The sequence below is a fragment of the Amblyomma mixtum genome, chromosome 1 (genome assembly GCF_055824585.1).
Source record: "Amblyomma mixtum isolate Tamu chromosome 1, ASM5582458v1, whole genome shotgun sequence".
Taxonomy (NCBI): domain Eukaryota; kingdom Metazoa; phylum Arthropoda; class Arachnida; order Ixodida; family Ixodidae; genus Amblyomma; species Amblyomma mixtum.
Window position 1 is genome coordinate 94,100,871 of NC_143012.1, and position 18,761 is coordinate 94,119,631.

The 18,761-nt window shown below is 52.4% G+C and overlaps 1 protein-coding gene across 6 annotated transcripts in view; it reads right to left on the bottom strand.

Moving 5' to 3' along the window:
• Window positions 1–18,761, bottom strand: part of LOC149367237 (latrophilin Cirl-like) — a 412,262-nt gene that overhangs the window by 233,418 nt on the left and 160,083 nt on the right. For all 6 annotated transcript variants that reach the window (XM_089554668.1, XM_089554675.1, XM_089554655.1 and 3 more), the window contains one exon: window positions 970–1,086. In XM_089554668.1, the coding sequence (XP_089410794.1) occupies window positions 970–1,081 (112 nt within the window). In that variant the 5' untranslated portion in view covers window positions 1,082–1,086. The remainder of the gene's footprint in view (window positions 1–969; window positions 1,087–18,761) is intronic.

Below are 18,761 nucleotides of genomic sequence, written 5' to 3' on the forward strand. Positions count from 1 at the left end.
CGGATGCCCAGACCACCAGGAATATTGATCTATTGTGGAAGCTGCGTTTTCAGAAAACTAATCTCTTTTGCATTAGAACACGGTAATATGACGATATAGTCCAACTTCAATGTGCCCTGAATGTCCAGTTAAAGAGTATTCGTCAAATAAAGGCATTGCACAGAAAAGAGCACGGATTCAGATTCGTTCCACGGTCCATGGCGATTTCCACTTGTGCGAAAAAGAATGCGCGATCGCATAGCGCCGCATCCCGCCCGCACAGAGACGTTGCCTTGCGACGACATCTATATGGCGACGCACTCGGAGTCCGAGATTAGGGATGCAGCCGGCAAAAGGAACACATTTACCCCATTAAAGGGAAACTGCATAGGTTTTAGAAATCAACGAGGTTAAGAGGGTTTAATGTCTGAAGCTTGCAGGCAAAGCATGCGAAGTCTTTTTGGGCTAGCACTTGAAATAGTGATGCAATCGCCGATTAAAATCTGGACGCCTTTCAAGCTTCTCCGCAGCGCACAACGCCAAGTGGGGAGGGGGGGGGGAGGCATGATGACGTCATCGAAGGTATCGGTACATTTTCGACGCACAAACGCCTGTTTTGAAGGAAAAAAACCAACGCCACCGAAGGCAAACCCTGCCGAGAGTTGTTTGGCAGCGTCTAACGAGCCAGGGCAGCGTGTGGCTGACGATAGCGGTAATTTGAAATCATACCTTCCGTGACGTCACGCTGAGTTTCCCTGCACACCTCCCGTGCATTGAGGAGAAGCGCAAAATTCAATCGTCGATTACGTCACTATTTTAAATGCTAGTGCAAAAACACTTGGCATGCTTTACCTACGGCCTATATAGATTTAAATCCTTGAATATCGCGAAATTTTGAAAAACTGATGCAGTTGCCTTCTAAGGAGAGGTCCCGCTATGGTCTGCGTAGTTTAGCAGTGCCGCGAGTAAGAACGGACGGCACTGACTCACCCCCTCGTCTTGCGAAGGTCGGCGTCGAGAGGAGGAGGATGCAACCGAGGATGAGGGCCACCCTTCGCGGATGGTAGTCCGTCTTCGTCGCACTGTGACTGGGCACCGCCATGGCGCCTGCATGGAGAGGGAGAAAAAGCACAGCAGCTATGGTAAGACAACGCACAACGCAGTGCAGATAGCGAGAATAAAAACTCTTCAAAGTGTCACATTGTCGGGCGGATACTTTAGCGCTTTATTAATGAATCATTTTACTCTATGACGTAACCAGCAACTTATTTTAGAGGGGACTGTCATAGACGGTTCGCCTGGAAAATGAACTTGTCACTGACCGATCAGTTCAGTCAGGTTGCTGATCGGTGAATGACCTTGGCAAGTCTTTAGAAAAGTTATCCGGTCACGAACCTATCAAAACGTGATTTCATCATTCGCAAACACTGTACTAATTCACACAGGCAACCGTAATGAGCGGTGCGCGCGCAGCAATGGCGTCGGCACGAACAACTTTGTTCAATAATGTGTACGAGCCAAAACCAGACACGTTGAGGTTGTTTGTCGGCATACCCGACATGGAGCGAATCAAAGACGCGTTGGGTGGTGGTAGTCTCTGAGGAAAAGAAAGGCGCAGTAACTGTTTCACTCTCGATGCACAACAGCACCGCAGCGAGAACGAAAGGGGAGAACGGAGAAAAAAGAGAAGAAATAGTTGCAGCGCAGCCCTGAAGACTATCACTTCGACCACCTACGATAATCAGTGCATGCGCTATCACAGTGGGTCCGTCAAGGTAGTCCTTCTTCTCTGAACGAGTAGTCATACTTTCGAAAACCACATGGATGCTGGCAGCGGTTCTTTCGGCTCACAAGTGCTGCGGCGTTTGCACGTATCGCAGTTGACCCAAACAAGATGTTTGGCCACGCGCACCCAGTAATCACAACGCAAGAATGCACGGTATTTTGCGCTTGGTCGTTCCAAAATGTTTTCCATTCATAGCTTCGGTGTTCGTCCTGTACACTTCACAGCTGTTCTATAGAGACAGCTCCGCCATCTCGGTAAGGTGAGCAGCATAAAGCGCACTAGAATAAGGTTCCTTACAGGCTAAGCTTTCGGGCTAAAAAAAAAAAACAACAACACCATTTCAAGAACGCGAGGCAGCTTGGTGTGAACGCCTTATGAGTATTCGCAGCCAACAGTCAGATTTGTGAGCAGCCCATAAGCGGCCGCATTAATACGCAGCTGCCGTTCTCCAGCCAGTGTTCCCAGCCAGTGCTCGCACCCTTCCCCTCGAGGCTGATTGTGTTTAAAGCGAAAGCTCTACTCCCCCAATACAAATCATCAAGGCCATGTGGCTCCGAAGAATGACCTTCAAGCGGTGCAGCGGGGAGGTGTGGCTGTGACGTCATTCCATGTGACTCGCCGAGCCTCGGCGCAGCTGCGGTGAGCGGAGCCGGCGGCGTTCACTCGCCGTCGCAACTGCGTTGAACACTGTGATTCAACGTTAACCTCGCAGTTGCGCTAAACCACGTGACTCGCCGTTCATCTGATAAGATAATAAAAAGTACGAAGCGTTGTTTGACGTTCGCAGGTAGCCATGATAGAGTCACGCGCTGGAACCAGTGCTTCGGCTGTGTATCGTTAACGGCTGATTGAATCGGGTGATTCTTATGACCAAGAACGTCGAAAGGGTGCGTTGGCGAAGGATAGAGCGAGGAAACGTGCTGAGATTGAAGCAGGAACGGAAGAAGAACGAGAGGCTCATCTCGCTTCCGCTGTGTAAACCACGTTCAAGCCGGCTTGAACCCCAGCCAATTTTTTTCTCCGCTGAGTATGCCCTACCCACACTCAGCGCTTGCACACTGCCGAATACACCGTGTAAACAGTTCCTCTACACACGTATACAAAAAAAAATAAGACAAACCGCGATCCGAACGTGGCTGTCCCATAAATCGCTGCCATCCGGAGCCACAAGAGGGGTTCTTCTCGCGTACGGCGGAGAAGGGGAGAAAGAGAGAGAGAGGGGAGTTACGAAAGGTCACGTGAGGTCGGAGAAGGAATCCAGCTCGCATCCCCGGTGATAAATTGAAAAACAAGCCGGGCCGTTCATCATGCCGCTCGCAATGGCATACGTTATGCGCAGCGTGTATGCTGCCAGGGATGCCTGTGGGCGGAGTCCCGACAACCGCACGTGCTTACATGCGAAGCGGGAAAGAGAGGGACTGGGTATAAATTTGAGAATTCGCCTCTGGCGAAGTATTTACTTCTTTGCCCTGAAGATATTCGGGGAACATGTTGCTGTAGGCATAGGTTATGGGGAGCGGACAGGCTCGTCTCGGAGAGCGCTACGGGGCTTCCAGGAAACAGGGCGACGAGGAATGGGTGCACATATCCCAGTCTGCGCGAGCGTATGCTTGAGGCTGCTTTGTTTAAGTATAAACACTTGGCGTGCACCACGCTTTCAGCGCGACTTCCGAACATGCTGTCCAGTAGGAAACGTCACTCAGCGCGCGTGCCGAGGAACCCAGCCTTCGGGTAATGGGACGCCTTGTTTACAGCGAGCGAGCGATTGAGTGAGAGGGAAGGAGGGAGGGTAAATAACTCTCTGCTTTCAAGAGAGTGCAGTTCTTAGTCCAGTCTTCGTTGTGTGCATTCCATTTCTTGTCCTCCGTATTTTTCTTTACTACATGTCCAAAGTTCTTGGACAAAAATTTTGAATTTTGGAAAATCGTAAGGTACTGTTATGGAAATATTGAAGGATGTGGTCCGTTCTTCCGACGTGCAGCAAAATATTTCTTTTAAATTTTATCCATCACTCGCATGGAGCAGTTAAATCTGCCGTAGAAAACCAATAAGGAATGGTGTTGACAATCGCAAAAATAATAATAGCAAAAAAACAATGAAAAATACGAACATGTTGACGGCAGATCAGCGGATATATTGGCTGCTACAGCGAAATGATACACTATATAAAAAAATGGCGCTCATAGAATCTTTCCAGTTCAAAAATGCTTTTGCCCACAATTGTTGGGTATGTTCCACAAAAATATAAACCAATTGACCCAAATTTCTATTCTCCTACACTGAGTGAGGTTGAGTGAGTAATTAAGTGTGAGTGAGGGAGGTTGTAGATTATTGAATGGACACATGGGCGGGCGAATGTTAGGAGCGGATTTATTAAGGGCGGGGACAAGAGATTTCAGTTTGGGAAACCGTGAACCTCATCTTTACGACAGAACAAATTCGAGAAGCCTAAATCTGCCCCTGGCGACTGAGTGCACAAGGCGGCGCACGAATCAGTGGGGGAGTGAATTGACACGGTTATAGATGAACGAATGACGGGCTTAAAGGGCAACTGCATCACTTTTTGAGACTTTCGCAATATTCAAGGATTCAAGTCTATATAGGCTGTAAGTGAAGCATGCCAAGCGTTTTCGCCCTAGCATTTAGAATAGTGACGTAATCGACGATTGAATTTTGCGCTTCTCCTCGAAGCACCCGACGAGTGCGGGGAAGTTCAGCGTGACGTCACGGACGGTATGATTTCAAGCTGCCGCTGCCATCAGCCACACCTTGCCGAGCCTTGTTAGATGCTGCCAAACAACACTCGGCGGGCTTTGCCTCCTGTGGCGTTGGTTTTTTCCTTCAAAGCAGGCGTTTACGCTTTGGAAAGGTATCGATACATTCGATGACGTCATCATGCGAGCCCCTACTTGGCGTTGTGCGTCGCGGAGAAACTTGAAGGCCCTCGCGATTTTAATCGGCGATTTCGTCACCATTTCAAATGCTAGCCCAAAAAGAATTCGCATGCTTTACCAGCTTTACCAGGTGAGCTAAAAATTATCGAACGTGTGAGATTCGACATTTCATAGCTCATCGATTTCTAAAACTTATGCAGTTGCCTTAAAGAAGAAGAAAAAACTTCAGAAGAAAAAAATACTAAGACAGCGCACGGACGTGCTCAGTCAGGCGACATTACTTCTATATACCGCATACTTGGCAATTCATAAACTTTGGGAGCGCTGAGCCTTTCTGCCTTTGCGTCTAACCAGAAGCGGCGAGCGTTCTCCTATAGCCAAGCAATAGGCTTCAAATAGCCTCAGTCAGGTTGTTCTTTTTTGTTCCCCTCTTCGGGCGGAATAACGTTTTCATCGCTTCGGTTTCCTCCAGCTCTTGATCTACACCCGGACTGTCGCTTCATTCTGGGCGGGCCGGGGCCGAGCCTCGGGCGACCGCCGGGCGGCGACAGCGGAACGTGAGAGAGCGCAGCTGCGAAAACATGATCGGCCGAACGCGATCCTTGCTCCGGGGTCCCCGCGCTGTGGGCACCGAAAAAGAGGAGTGAGCCCGTGTGTTGCCATTTGTTTATATAGGGCACACCGAGCCACAACACTAAGAAGCAAAATTCCAATTCGACGTCTGGGACCACTGTCCATTTCTTCTTTATCCGATAGCGTTAGATTTGTCGTCATACGTAAACCCCACCGATGTACGAGACCAAATTCTCTTATTGGTCGAGACTGTGAAGACGTTACCGATGTCACGTGACCACCACGAACCAATCACAGCACTCCCCTCAATATGAAATTAAGCCGCGGCGGTGGTTGAATGGATATGGTGCTCGGCTGCTGACCCGAAATACGCGGGTTCGATCCCGGCCGCGCCGGTCGAATTTCGATGGAGGCGAAATTCTAGAGGCCCGTGTACTGTGCGATGTCAGTGCACGTTAAAAAACCCCAAGTGGTCGAAATTATTACGGAGCCCTTCACTGCGGCGTCCTGAGTCGCTTTGGAATGTTAAACTCCATAACCAAACCAAATTTCAAAATTAGCCATCAGCCGGGGGAGCTGGCAGTCTGTGACAGCTAGCATGGACATCGCTACAAGAGAGGCCAAGCGTAGCAGGGGGGCGTCATAGTGTCAGGTCGGCGGATGACGTAATTAATAAATAAATAAACCAGGTTACGGCAACAAGCGGGATTCGAACCCGCGGCGGCGCGAACAGATCAGCTTCGCTGGTTACTGTTTCAGATCACAGCGCCATCACCACATTTTTCTTCTTTATAGCCTGTTTCGACAGAGTACGACAGCCCAACATCCGTCGTACTTAACTGCCAGTCTCTCGCGCTGTGCTCCGCATCAGCTTCCTCATCATCTTTCTCATCAGCTTTCCCATCATCTTCCTCATCAGCTTCCTCATCATCTTTCTCATCAGCTTCCTCATCATCTTCCTCATCAGCTTTCCCATCAGCTTCCTCATCATCTTCCCCATCAGCTTCCCCATCAGCTTCCTCATCAGCTTCCTCATCAGCTTCCTCACCAGCTTCCATCCGTGCGCAAATCAGTCCAAAACCAAGAGCACGCGGGTGCCTGCACGAGCAATCCCAAATTCGAACGGGTGGCCTATCTGAACGGTACAGTAGCGAAGGGAAAATCAAGGCGTGCCGGCCTCCTTGTTACAGTCACTGGAAAAATTCGTCCAGAGGCTCTACCCCGCGTCAGATGGCAGCTGCTCCCCGTTGAGTGTGGACGGGCGTCCATAACGTCTCCTTCAGACCTCTACAAACAACTTCAACCTGAAGCAGAGGGTTGCAGGTCGCGTCAAGCGACAGGAATGCGGTATGAGCTAGCTCACACGTCTCGCTTCGCACTGCATATACACTAGGAAGTTCACGCTGAGCGGATGCACGTCGCGTGCCTTAATTAGACTACGTGCTACACTGCTGTGCCGGTTCCACCGAAAGCGACATCGCGACGCAGTGCCCCCCCGTCCTGATAAAGCTATATCAAGCAGCCTCACGGCCTGCCTGAAACAGACTGTAGCGCCACCTGTTTACGGGCGTCTGATTAAATCGCTGATGCTTCTGGATCGATTTACAGCTTGACAACGGTACCCTTGTGAGCGCAGAGGAATAAAACGGAATTCAGTGCCTTTCTACCTGTCCACAAATCAGCGCGACTAATAAACATGCCAGTCATACATCGAGACATCCGAAAATAAGCGCCAAGTTGAAAATCCACCGCATATTCTGCACATGTTACATGAACGAGAGGCCCCGATTTATACTTATCCGTGCAGCAGAAAGGCGTCCAGTGGATTCACTATTTCTTCTCCCAGATATAAAATAGAAGTCACGCATGTGAAACACGCCGAAGTTCATTAAAAGCAACAAAAAACTTGTCAGCTCACAGGCAGAAAAAATAAAAAAGAAAGAAAAATAGATGCTAAGTGCCGCTGTTATACTGGCCTCATTTGACGCTGGCTAATGGGCGCCTCCTGGCAAGATGCTTAGCCGAGAGCGGGAGACACGAAACACACTCCAGCCGTGGCCTCGACAAAGACGGCTACGTCGCCGGGATCAGCGGCGGCAAATCCGACGTAATCCCCGAGCCGCTCACCGGCTCCATTAGGCCGGATCAAGTGCGCAGCTGCGATGCCTCGACACCCACCCACCAGAGCTAGTCCCCAAACAGAACATACTTCACAAAACGAAACGGAGCCGAGCACACGCGACGCGCGGAAGTCACGCGGCCGAAAAACAAGCCCCCCAAATTAGGCTCCCCAACGCCGCCGCGCTTCCCTTAGCGGAACCATTCGCGAAGAAGTTCGACTTCGAGTGTCTGGAAGCCTCCAGAATGCGCCAATCGAGAATAAACATAACACGAGGTGGCTAATATGGCGGGCGAACGCGCGTTTTAGAGAAATTTGGTCAGGTTAGGCGAGCGAGAGTAACGTATGCCACAGCTACTGGAACCATCGCTGTTCCCGGTTGCCCCCAAGAGCTTCACAAAGTCGCCGTTACAACGCAATACTTCTGTGAACAGCGAAAATAAAAAAAGAAAGGCAGTGGTTTAGCTCTGTTTAAACCTGGAGGGTTGCGAAAGCAACGAGGAGAGAGAGAGAGAGAGGCGATTGAGAGCGCGCGGCAGCGGCGGCGGCCCCGGCACGCTAGCTATGCGCCGCTACTGCGCATGCACGACTGGCAGAGCGCGGCGGCGGCACCTCTGAGTCACCCGCGCAGCGAGGGCGGCGGCGCGCCAAATGTGCGCCGTGTGACGTCACTGCTCCTCGCGCATGCGCAGTATGTCCTCGCCTCAGCTCCGCGAAATGGCTCGGCGATTCGCGTAGTGTTGCTTTCGCAACAAAAAATTAAGAATGATGAAAATAAATACAAAGCCGCCACGAGTTGACACCCATAATTCCCAGCACGCGGGTCGCGAAACAAGTTGTGGTCTCGAACAAGAGGTAGGATGTAATCGCGGTGCATTAACCACAACTTGCAACAGAAACAAGGGCACCCCTTTCCCGGTAACCGCGGACCTGAGCGCCTTGTATCGTCTATGCAACGCCAAATGCAGGAATTACGAAGAAAAGCACAAACGAGAGAAAAAAAAAGAAGCAAAGAACAAGAAACGCAGGTCCATCTAGTCGTCTTGCGACTTGACAAGGCATCTAACGCGGGCCGAGGAACGACATGAAAACAACGCCCTTTTAGGCCGGTTCTGTGCACACGAGAGCTGGGCCCATTAGGCGGGGCGGTTGGCCGCAGGGAAGAAGGGGGCTCGATTTCTGCCCACCGAGCTGATCACGAGAGGCCGAACAAATGGAAAGCTATCATGCCGACAGAGGCGGACGTTGATACGAGCTGCTCGATTAACCTCGCTGCTGTGCAGAGGCTGGAAGGGAAATAAAAAGAAAGAAAAAAGCTGCGCGCCCAGACACGGGGTTTCCGCGTTTAATTTTGCCGTGCGCACTCACGCACTCCATCGCGTACTTCGGTCGTCGGAAGGACGCCCAAGAATAATCGATGTTGTATCCGGGGCAGAAGTGGGACGCACACGCACTGTTCTGTAAGCACCGCTGCGCCGAAAAAAAAAAAGCTCATGAAATGCGCGGTGTTGTTCGAAGTCATGACGCAATCTTAGTCAGCGACGTGGGGGACGCGTTAGCCAGCGAGCGAGTGCTGAACTTAAAAACGAAAGCAAATTCCGGAATGACATGATTGGTTTATTCTGGTTTAACGTCCCAAAGCGACTCAGGCTATGAGGGACGCCGTAGTGAAGAGCTCCGGAAATTTCCACCACCTGGGGTTCTTTAACCTGCACCGACATCGCACAGCACACGGGCCTCGAGAATTTCGCCTCCATCAATATGCAACCGCCACGGCCGGGATCGAACCCGCGTCTTTCGAGTCAGCAGCCGAGCACCGTAACTACTGAGCCACTGCGGCGGGGCAATCAAGACGTAACAACGAAAGCCGAATTCCGGAATGACATGAAGTGACAACTCTAACCACTTTTGTTCGCGAACACGATGACGCCAGGCAACAACTGTGCATGCGCTATGAGCATGCGCAACGATTGCACGTAACACTCCTCTGAGTAAACTACTGAATGAAAAACCAGCAGCTCATTTAGTTATAGCTGTTACTTCGACACATGTGGCTCGGAATGGTATGTGGCGTTTAACATCTTGAAAGTGCAGGTCGACTACGAGGGATCCCAGAGCCGATGGGGATTAACATTAGATTAACAACCGGATTAACGTTCGGATTCACATCCCCACCTGTAGCTCTTTGACGCACACTGAGGCTGCAGAGCACAAGGGAGTTTTGGCATTTGAAAACTGAAAACTGAAAATTGGCTTTCTGGGAAAGGAAATGGCGCAGTATCTGTCTCACATATATCGGCGGACACCTGAACTGCGCCGTAAGGGAAGGGACGAAGGTAGGAGTGAAAGAAGAAAGGAAGGAAGAGTTGCCGTAGTGGAGGGCTCCGGAATAATTTCAAACACCTGAAATTTGGCCTTCACCGAAATACGGTAGCCGGTGCCGGAGTCGAGGCCGCGACTAGCCGGGCAGTGTGACACCGCCATGGCCACAGCCATAGCCAATCAAGACTGGTCTATTCGTTGCGTTCATTATATCGTGTGAGGGCGTTTCGTTCCGCACGGAACGGGGAAGCAGTGCCTCTGTCACACCCCCGCCGCACTGACAATAGCCGCAGTGCGCCGAGAAAAGCCGAACCTGAGAGGAATTGTTCATTTACTCGGGCTTTCCCACCGCTGCCTCGCCCCTGCAGAACCGCTTCAACCGCGCCCAGCAGCAAGACGGCAGAAAAAGCGAGGCGGCGGCGTTGTCTTTCCGCTGATCAGGTCGGCCAGACACAAAGCCGAGAGCGATCGAGCGCCCCCCTTCCTTCTCAGCATTCGCGGCGGCCGAAATGAATCGGACACGCGCGGCCGCGAGGAACTCACGAAGGACATTCCGAAGCGGCAGCACCGCGTCCCCCTCCCTCCCTCAGGACCTGGAACACTTCGCGCCTCGTCCGGGCACCGCCTATGCAACCTGCCTTCCTCCGAGGTGCTCCTCGGAGGCTCAGCGAGCTCCTGGCTGAAGCTGAGCCCCCCGCGCCTTCGGGTGCAGCTCCTGACGACGTAACGCCTCCCAAAGTACAGCGCGACAGCGAAGACTTGGTCCAGGAAATGGTTTTTGGAACAATGCACCCAAGGGCAGCCACTTAATGAAAACTGTGCACCACTCGCTGAATACATGACTTTGTAAAGCAGACAAGGGAAGGAAAAGCGGGGGGGGGGGGGGGGGGGGGGGGGGGGGCTCATTATGGCACACATTCGAAGTTCGAAGGAAGCCAACAGCCAAGGTGCAGAGAGAAATTTTAAGGCGGAAGCCTTTAATGCCTCGTCGTTGTAAGCAGGAGTTGTCGACAGAAAATGTCACGCTTTTCAATTGGTCGAAATGCTCGTGACGTCACAGTGCGCGAATTTCAAATGGGGCCAATTGTACTTTGGCTAGTAACCATGCAACCAATCAAAGGGATCGTATAGTGATGCTCCAAGTAAGTGGGACTGAGTTTAGTTAATTGCTTAATTAATCAAGTAGCCTAATTAAGATAGAGGAGAATGAAGAGGTCAGAAGAAAGAGGAAAAGAAAAGAAGGACGCGCATCGCAGCGACAACAGCGTCCGCGGAAGGAGACGCTGCTGAAAAAACAGATAAGTACGAAGCCGCGTTCGCTCGACCACCACGCACTTCCCCACTCAGTTCGACGTTGCTCGTTTCATATACGTTGTGTCGAACATCCTAGACAGTTCCAACATTTGACAGGTGAATGACAGAACAAGATGGACAGAAATACAATAACATAAATATGAAATAGCCTAATTAACCTTTCTAGTTAGACCGCATAAATCAATAAAACCGAGAACGAAATTGGTCGAGTTGGGGAATCGAACCAGGGTCTCCGGAGTGCGATACGAGCACGCTAGCCACTCCGTAATGCCAGCTGAATGGTTTTGGAATGAACAAAGGCGCGTCTAGCTAATACGGCGTCTTCGTTCACTCCCATCTTCCCCCTTTCCCTTACGGCGAGGTGCAGGTGTCCACCCAGATATGCGAGAGACATTTCCTTTCCTCAAAAAATAAATTTACCGTCCAGCAAGGCGTTATGTGGACTCCCTGGCAGCGTTGCAAGACGCTGTCGCGTTCCACTCTTACAGGCGAAGCTTAACATGTTAACCACACATCAGTAACACACGCAGACAGCCAATGGACGCGTCATTCGCTGGCAGCACTTGAATCATCATTCACAACCACATTCGTGGCAGAATGCTGTACTCAGGCTTTCGCCTTGCACCACTTTAGTCGCCAAAGTGACTCCTAATTTTTTCATTACCATCACCACTTTGATAAATGGGAAATAATAGTGGAGTTATTTGTATAATCTTATAGTCAGCCGAAGTAACTGCGGCAAGCTTTATTATGTTTCTGTCTGGCACGTAGCTTTCTCATCGACGCCAGAACATGGCTCAGGCTAACAGTTTGTTTTCTACGCGAAGCAATTTTCGGACCGAAAGCTCGTTATACGCGACCCGGTCCCTATGTAAAGATCTTTATCAAGCGTCACACCTTCTCCGAGGTTCGGGATCATATTAAAGTGGGGTGGTCACCCCTTGTGTGCTGAATACATCTTCAAACAGAGTGCGTCCGAGATCGATGGCCAACCGATGGCTAACGCCTGCCGAGTGTAACTCCTCTATAGGCAGTGTACCTTTGCGACAATAAAGCTTTTCACTCACTCACCCACTCTTTCTATCGGCGTCGCCGAGTTTGGTTTGTTTCCCGTTCGGACGCAAGATAGCCTAACACAGAGTTGTTTCCAGTTTTAAGGCAGTCTGGCCACCTGGCCACCTATAGTCTTCGCCCGCACGCTTACCTGTCCCCACGGGTGCGCGACAATGAATTCACCTTTGAGCAGCGAGGGTTCACTCGAGTGGAAGCTGCTGACATTTCCTCACCCGACTGAACTCCACCCTATCTATGCAATGAATACCTCCACATCCATTCCAGAGAGAACTAGCCCGGCGCCCCTGACAGGCGTGAGAATGCGTGCTAATGACGAAGTTGCCTGAAATTCGCAACGCAGGCTCCGTCAGCGCTGCGGTGCGATGCAAGCTTGTGTCTTTCGCTCATCACAGTTGGGTCATATCAGAACCATAGCAGAAGACGCGCACTGCACGACAGTGCCAGTCACGCCGGTGAAAATACAGGGCGTTCTACACGAGCTATAGGAGAGCGACGTCGAGCGAGGCTCGCTTCACGGGGAACAGCTACGCCCGCAGTCGCCCCCACAGAACCTCCCGAGGAAGAAGAGGGCGAGGCGACGGCGAGAAACCAACGAGCAGACCACTAGGCCGACCTAAGTGGACCGACCGGCCTCGCGAGCAACGCGCGCTTGCAACAGCCGCTTCAGCGACAGGGCGACACGACGCGAACGCGTACACGTACACGAAAGCGTGCCCCGCGAGTTCGTCCCGGACCTGCGGAACCACGCGTTTCTTCTTTTCTTTTTATTTTTTATTCCCTCCTTGGCTAGCGGGTCATGGCGGCAGAGTGGCAGATTGGGAACAAGGAAGACGTCAGAGGAGCGCGTGCGGGCGTCGCGGCCGACGCCGCGCTGCAAGCGCCGGCGCACAGCAAGCCGACGTCGAGGCTGCCACGTACGGACGCCGGCAACGCCCGGCCGATCAGAAGCGCGCTTCGAAGGGCGCGATGGACCGGGGCTGCCCGAGGCGACGGATCACGCCGCGAGTCGGGTGCAGTGTGCTTCACGAAGCGTTGCTCGCCTCGGACTCGCTACGCGCGCGAAGTCTGCGCTCGGCGCGAGTGGAACATTCGCCAGAATTCCCGTAGAGAGTGGGCTCACAGTTCACTATACAGCTGTTTCTACTGTACGGGCACACTTGTCAGTCGCGTGCAGCGCCACGAAACAATGTGCGCCCGAAACTAGTCGCGCGCACTGAATGTTCAGACTGAGGATTATGTTGTTGGGGATAAGGCTCTGCCACCCACAGAGGGGAGACTGCTTTGAGCCTGGACTTCGCAAAGTGGAAATCGGAGTGCTCTGTATGCGCTGACAACCACTGCCCGCGTAGAAATCCCAAATGAAGTTAAAGAAAAAATAATTTTTCGGCAGCTTTAAAACACTATTTAATTTCCATGGAAATGTAGGAATGAATTGAACTGTGTGCGTTAATCTTGAAGTTTTTTATTTACACGGTCTGCAGTAATACTGTGCTTGTTTTGTATTTGGACCCCTCACTAGCCGTAAAAACTATGGTTCCAACGAACTGTTTGTGAAATGTTTCTTAGCATAAATAAACAAAAAAAATAAAAAAACACACCAGCCCACTCGCAGTACGTGCTCCACTTTAGCCGTGGTCTCCTTTGGTGCCAAATCTGCGCACGCACTATGGGCAGAGTCTGTCCGACCAGCACACGAAAGAGGTGGTGAATGCCGCGCGTCCCTATCAACAAGGCTAGCAACAAATCGCGGATTAAAAGGTGAAAAACTTATATATAAATGCGAAACGCTGCAATAATTTCAGCACGCCGGAACAACCCCTCAGATCAGGTGGAGGGCCTGCAACAATCGTGAATTCGCTTACGGCGCCCATTGAGCCTTTACCTATCTCGTGAGATCAGAAGGCAAGCCGCCCTCGCAGGATGGCGATTCAAGGCCTCCGGGAGTGCAGGGCCCGGGGAAGGCGCCCCCGCGAGCTCAGTGATGCACAGGGCCAACGGAGCGCTGCTGGTGCACCCAACTCTCGGAGAGGGCAGACCGAGAATCGAGGGCAGCTCATTCTGCCAGCGCGCGTGCCGCGGGAAGCGCAGAGCCGATCACCTTGCGTTCCGGCCGCCCAGGCTTCAATTCTATCGTCGAAAGAATTGGTTACGAAGAAAGGATAGACGTAGTAACTATACCACACTCTCGGTAGTCATCGCAACAGCGCCGCGAGCGATGTTAGGATACAGGAGAGAGTGACTGAAGGGGAGAGAAAGAGACGCGGTATACGATATGCGGTATGTAAGGTTTAACATCCCGAAGCGGCAGATTAATTTCGACCACCTGGGGATCTTTGACGTGCACTGACATCGCACAGCACACGGGCGCCTCTTGCGTTTCGCCTCCATCGGTCGGGTTCGAACCCCGGTACTCCGGCTCTGCAGCAATGGCTTAGCGGTATAGCATCCGCTTCGCGTGCAAGTGGACCATGGTTCCATATCTCGGTGCCAGGCAATTCTCTACCAGATCAAGAAAAAATATCGCCTGTCGATGGAACTGCACAACCAGGCCTAAGGTGCGGCCTGATTTCGGTGAAACAGAGCATGTCAAGCACCCCCTCACCAGAACAGGATCTGGCCACCCTGGCGTACTTCTTGGCCACAGCCTCCTGCCCACTATGAATACCCCCATTTATTTCACTATAACAATCAATATCACCGCAAATCACCGGACAACACTCTTGCATTTTTTTTCTATTAGTAACTTTCTTGGTACCGTCAAAAGCGTTTCCCAATGTTTTTCTAAGCCAGTCTTAAGTTACTTTTCCTAAGGGAGCGATGGAAACACTTTAGAAGAAAGGTTTTGCTACATACCAGAAGAATGTACCACTACCTTTAATATTTCACAAGAGAATCCAACAATTTTCCAAACTTCGAAATTTTTTCCCGACAACGTTGTTGGACATGAAGTAACAAAATTCTAAGAATCCAGCGGCGTTGGTTAAAATAGACACGCCACGGCGCACCCCACAGCCTGAAACAATTTGAAAATCACGCCAGGTCGTCCCTAATTTTCCCATCGCAGATAGAACGTGCAAGGACGTGCAAGGCTCAGGGAACAGCTCCCGAGCGTATGCGGCTCGTCGAAGTTCACTGCTCATACACCGCCCGGGAGCCCGCGCGGCTTCAACGTCCCAAAGTTGAGACGCCACTAAGTCTGAAGCCACGGCGACGTTTTCTTCTGTCTCTCCCTCTTGTTCTCTGCGCCGCACGCGACACACCTTCCCCCTCGCTGTGTCCTGGCGCACTAGATTCTCGTCGTCTGCGGCGTGTAATATACGCGTCTCGTCCGCTCGGCCGAGCCCGATCGGAGCCGACGTGCCCGCCTCGCCGCGGGAGCCGCCAGCTAAGCACTCTCGCGAGCGACGAGACCCATCGATAATCCTCGGCGCGGGGATTACCAGCTCAGCACAGCGGAGCCCGAGATCGCCCCCCGCCTGGAAGCGCACGCAACGACGCTTCGCGGCGCGGCGCTGCTCCTGACGGCTGGGCGGCACGAGGCACGCACGGAGCGGCCGTGCGTGGGCAACTGGGTGCGCCCGAAGCCGCGTTCGAACGGAGAAAGACCATGGCGACCGCGCGCAAGACTCCAAATGATCCATTGCGCCGCGCGAGACATGAAAGCGTGGTACGATGAGGCTCGAGCATACCGCGCGCGCTGCCCGCTGGCATACCTTGGTAAAACTCCTACACTCTGAACACAAATACGCCTGTATGGGAGTTATAAGGGAGTAAGCTGTACTCTATCGAACCCCCTTTTATAAAAGGAGCATAGCATGCGCCTTGAGGACAGCTTATTTCCTTTTATCTCCTTTTTGTTTAGCGAGTACGTCCTGCAAGTGAAAAGCCGAATCGATAGACTCTGCGGGCGCGACCTGTGTAATATGTACAGCGTCACTTTCGTCGCCACAATGCACTGCGGTGACGACACAGCGAAAGCAAAACCAGGCAAAACGCTCCTTCAGCAAGCGAAAAGGGGTTTCGCGCAAGGCAAGATCGGCGCATCAATGTAATTTCGCGTATATTTCTTGGCGCCCGATGGATGCGCACATCCGGAGTTATTTCATCCGCAGTGCAAACTTCTGCGGGAAGAAGGCGGACCTTTATCGTATGGTATGGGCGTGCCAACAAAATCAGGCGGTCACTGTCAATAACCAGCCAACGCAGGAGGGGCGGGAGACAGCTCTGACCAGATCGGACGAAACGACACAAAAATAAATCGAAAGAGCCCGGGCGCAGGTCCTATATATACGCCAATGGGGTTCTAGACTGAGAACTCTAACCGCCGCTCAACCTGCTACACAGTTTCAGTTAAATATTCTCACCACTACTTCACTACGATAAGAAGCAGTCCACGCCGGCTGCACTGAGACCACCCTGCTACGAACGGGCAGAGTTAAAGCGCGCCCAGGCAAAGGCAACGCGGGCACCGAGCCCAGAAGACGACGGCGCTCCGCACCGGCAGCGGCAGCGAGCAAATGGGCCGGATTAGCGCTGCTGCTGCTGCTTCTCGCTCTTGCTGGGCGCATCGCCGTTCTTCATCATCGCTGCCCAGAAGCCGCGTGTGCCGCGCTCGCTCGCAGCACCGCCTACAAGAAGAAAATTCGACAAGTTGTGCCGTTCGGTGCATGCTGCTGACACAGAGTGACGAGAATAGAGGCGGCGATCAGCATCCTATTAAATGTTACACGCTGCTAAGTGCTGACGTTAAGTTGCGTACATTCGGTCGTTAGTGAAGAGCTCCTCGCCAAGTTCCGGCAAAAAAAAAAAAAGTGATAGTATATAGAAAGCTCCGCAGTTCACGTTTCAGCCTAGAGCGCGCCTCTCCGTAAGAGCCTCGCGCCGTGCAGAGAAGCCTACCGACTCAAAAGGAGTTTTCGTTGATCTCGAAAAACGGATCTGTAGAGCTGGAGACTACAGCTGGCCACCTGAGTTAGTGTACGGCTGGAGCACCCGAGAAAACGTAGTATGACAATCCTGTCTGTTTGGTATGGTTTATTGGGGTTTAACGTCCCAAAGCGACTCAGGCTATGAGGGACGCCGTAGTGAAGGGCTCCGGAAATTTCGACCACCTGGGTTTCTTTAACGTGCACTGACATCGCACAGCACACGGGCCTCTAGCATATCTCCTCCATCGAAAGGCGGCCGCCGCAGCCGGGATCGAACCCGCGTCTTTCGGGTCAGCAGCCGAGCGCCGTAACCACTGAGCCACCGCGGCGGGCGATCCTGTCTGTGGCCATTGCTGTGAGCTTTTTTGCAGCTCCACTTCGGTGACAAGCGTCCACAGAGTCAGGGGGCCGCACTTATTACAATAAGCGCTACAGCTATAGCTATCGGTCAGTGCTATAGTGGTATTGATTAGTAGCTATAGCCACTGATCTCTACCCGACACCCTCTTTTCTCCCTGCGCCATAGCTCACTCGAGCAGGTAATTAAGACGGTGACTGAGATTGGTGGTGTACCCTCAGCACCGACGTCAGATGTCGTGTAGCGGACCAATGACAGCGGGTCAGAAGGATAAGTCCGGAGATGAATGGTTCTGCACAGACCTCAGAAGCGCAGCGGTACTGGGAGTGGAGCTCCCGTAGCCTGCACAATACCAGTCTCAACCTGCAGTGCATCCGCCCGTAACTCGAGCGAAACAGTATACATTCGAGGTGAAACCTCCGCGCTTTGTTTCTTAGCGGTTATCTCCATCTTTCAGCTCTTTCTCCATCGTTAAACGACACGCTCAGAATGTACACGCTACCCACTCTCGGCACATCTGACCAGGCCAGGAATAAGAACGTAAACCGTTTGAAAAATAGTTTCTCTACGCTGTTCTAAAAGGGGCTCAATCCGACTACCGAGCTCGGTCCGGAATAAAATTGACGGCCCCGCGGTCGACCATGCAAGACACCCCCTCGATTTATGTCCCGCGAAACACCCGGACGCGAACCGGCCCTTACGACTTTCAGTGCGCGGTCAGTTAGCAGAGTGACTATCTTGAAATAAGCGAGCGCGACAGCGGGGGGCCGGCGATATTAAGACGCCAGCCCTCAGTGGATTAAGAGAGCTCCCTGAGGAAAGGTTCCGGCCACTGCATAAGGTCGCCGCCGACCGTTCGGGTGTCGGGTCGGCTGATTTAGGGCCCTGATGGGCGCGGATAATGTTCGGAGGCAGCGCACTATTAGGGGTCGCCGAGATTTACGTCTCCAGCGCGCCACATTTCACGGCCGGCCTGACCGGCGCGCGCTAAAAGGGTTGCCGATGGGGCCGACACAGATGTCTCCGCAGATTACGCCGCAAAGTGGACAAGACTGAGTGCGCACCGCGGGAACCCGCGCTCGGATTTCGGTGGCGCCGCCGAAACGCGGTTTCGGTGGACTCTACCCTCTCACTGCTGGAGCCGCGCAGCACGGTTCCCGGCATTCCAATGGCTCCTCGTGCCGCTCAGCAGGTACGTATGCGGTGATTGAAATGGCCTCCCTCTGACCGTGCGGCACCCCAGCAGTACGCCTCAGTTGTCGTCGTGCTTATCGTCAATCACCCGCTTACGGTGTAATTAAATGCGTGCGGCGGACACTTGAACATTGCCACAGAGAACATTGCATTGCATCAGCCCACTTGCAATACCTTCAGCCCGGCCGCGGTGGCTCAGTGGTTATGGCGCTCGGCTGCT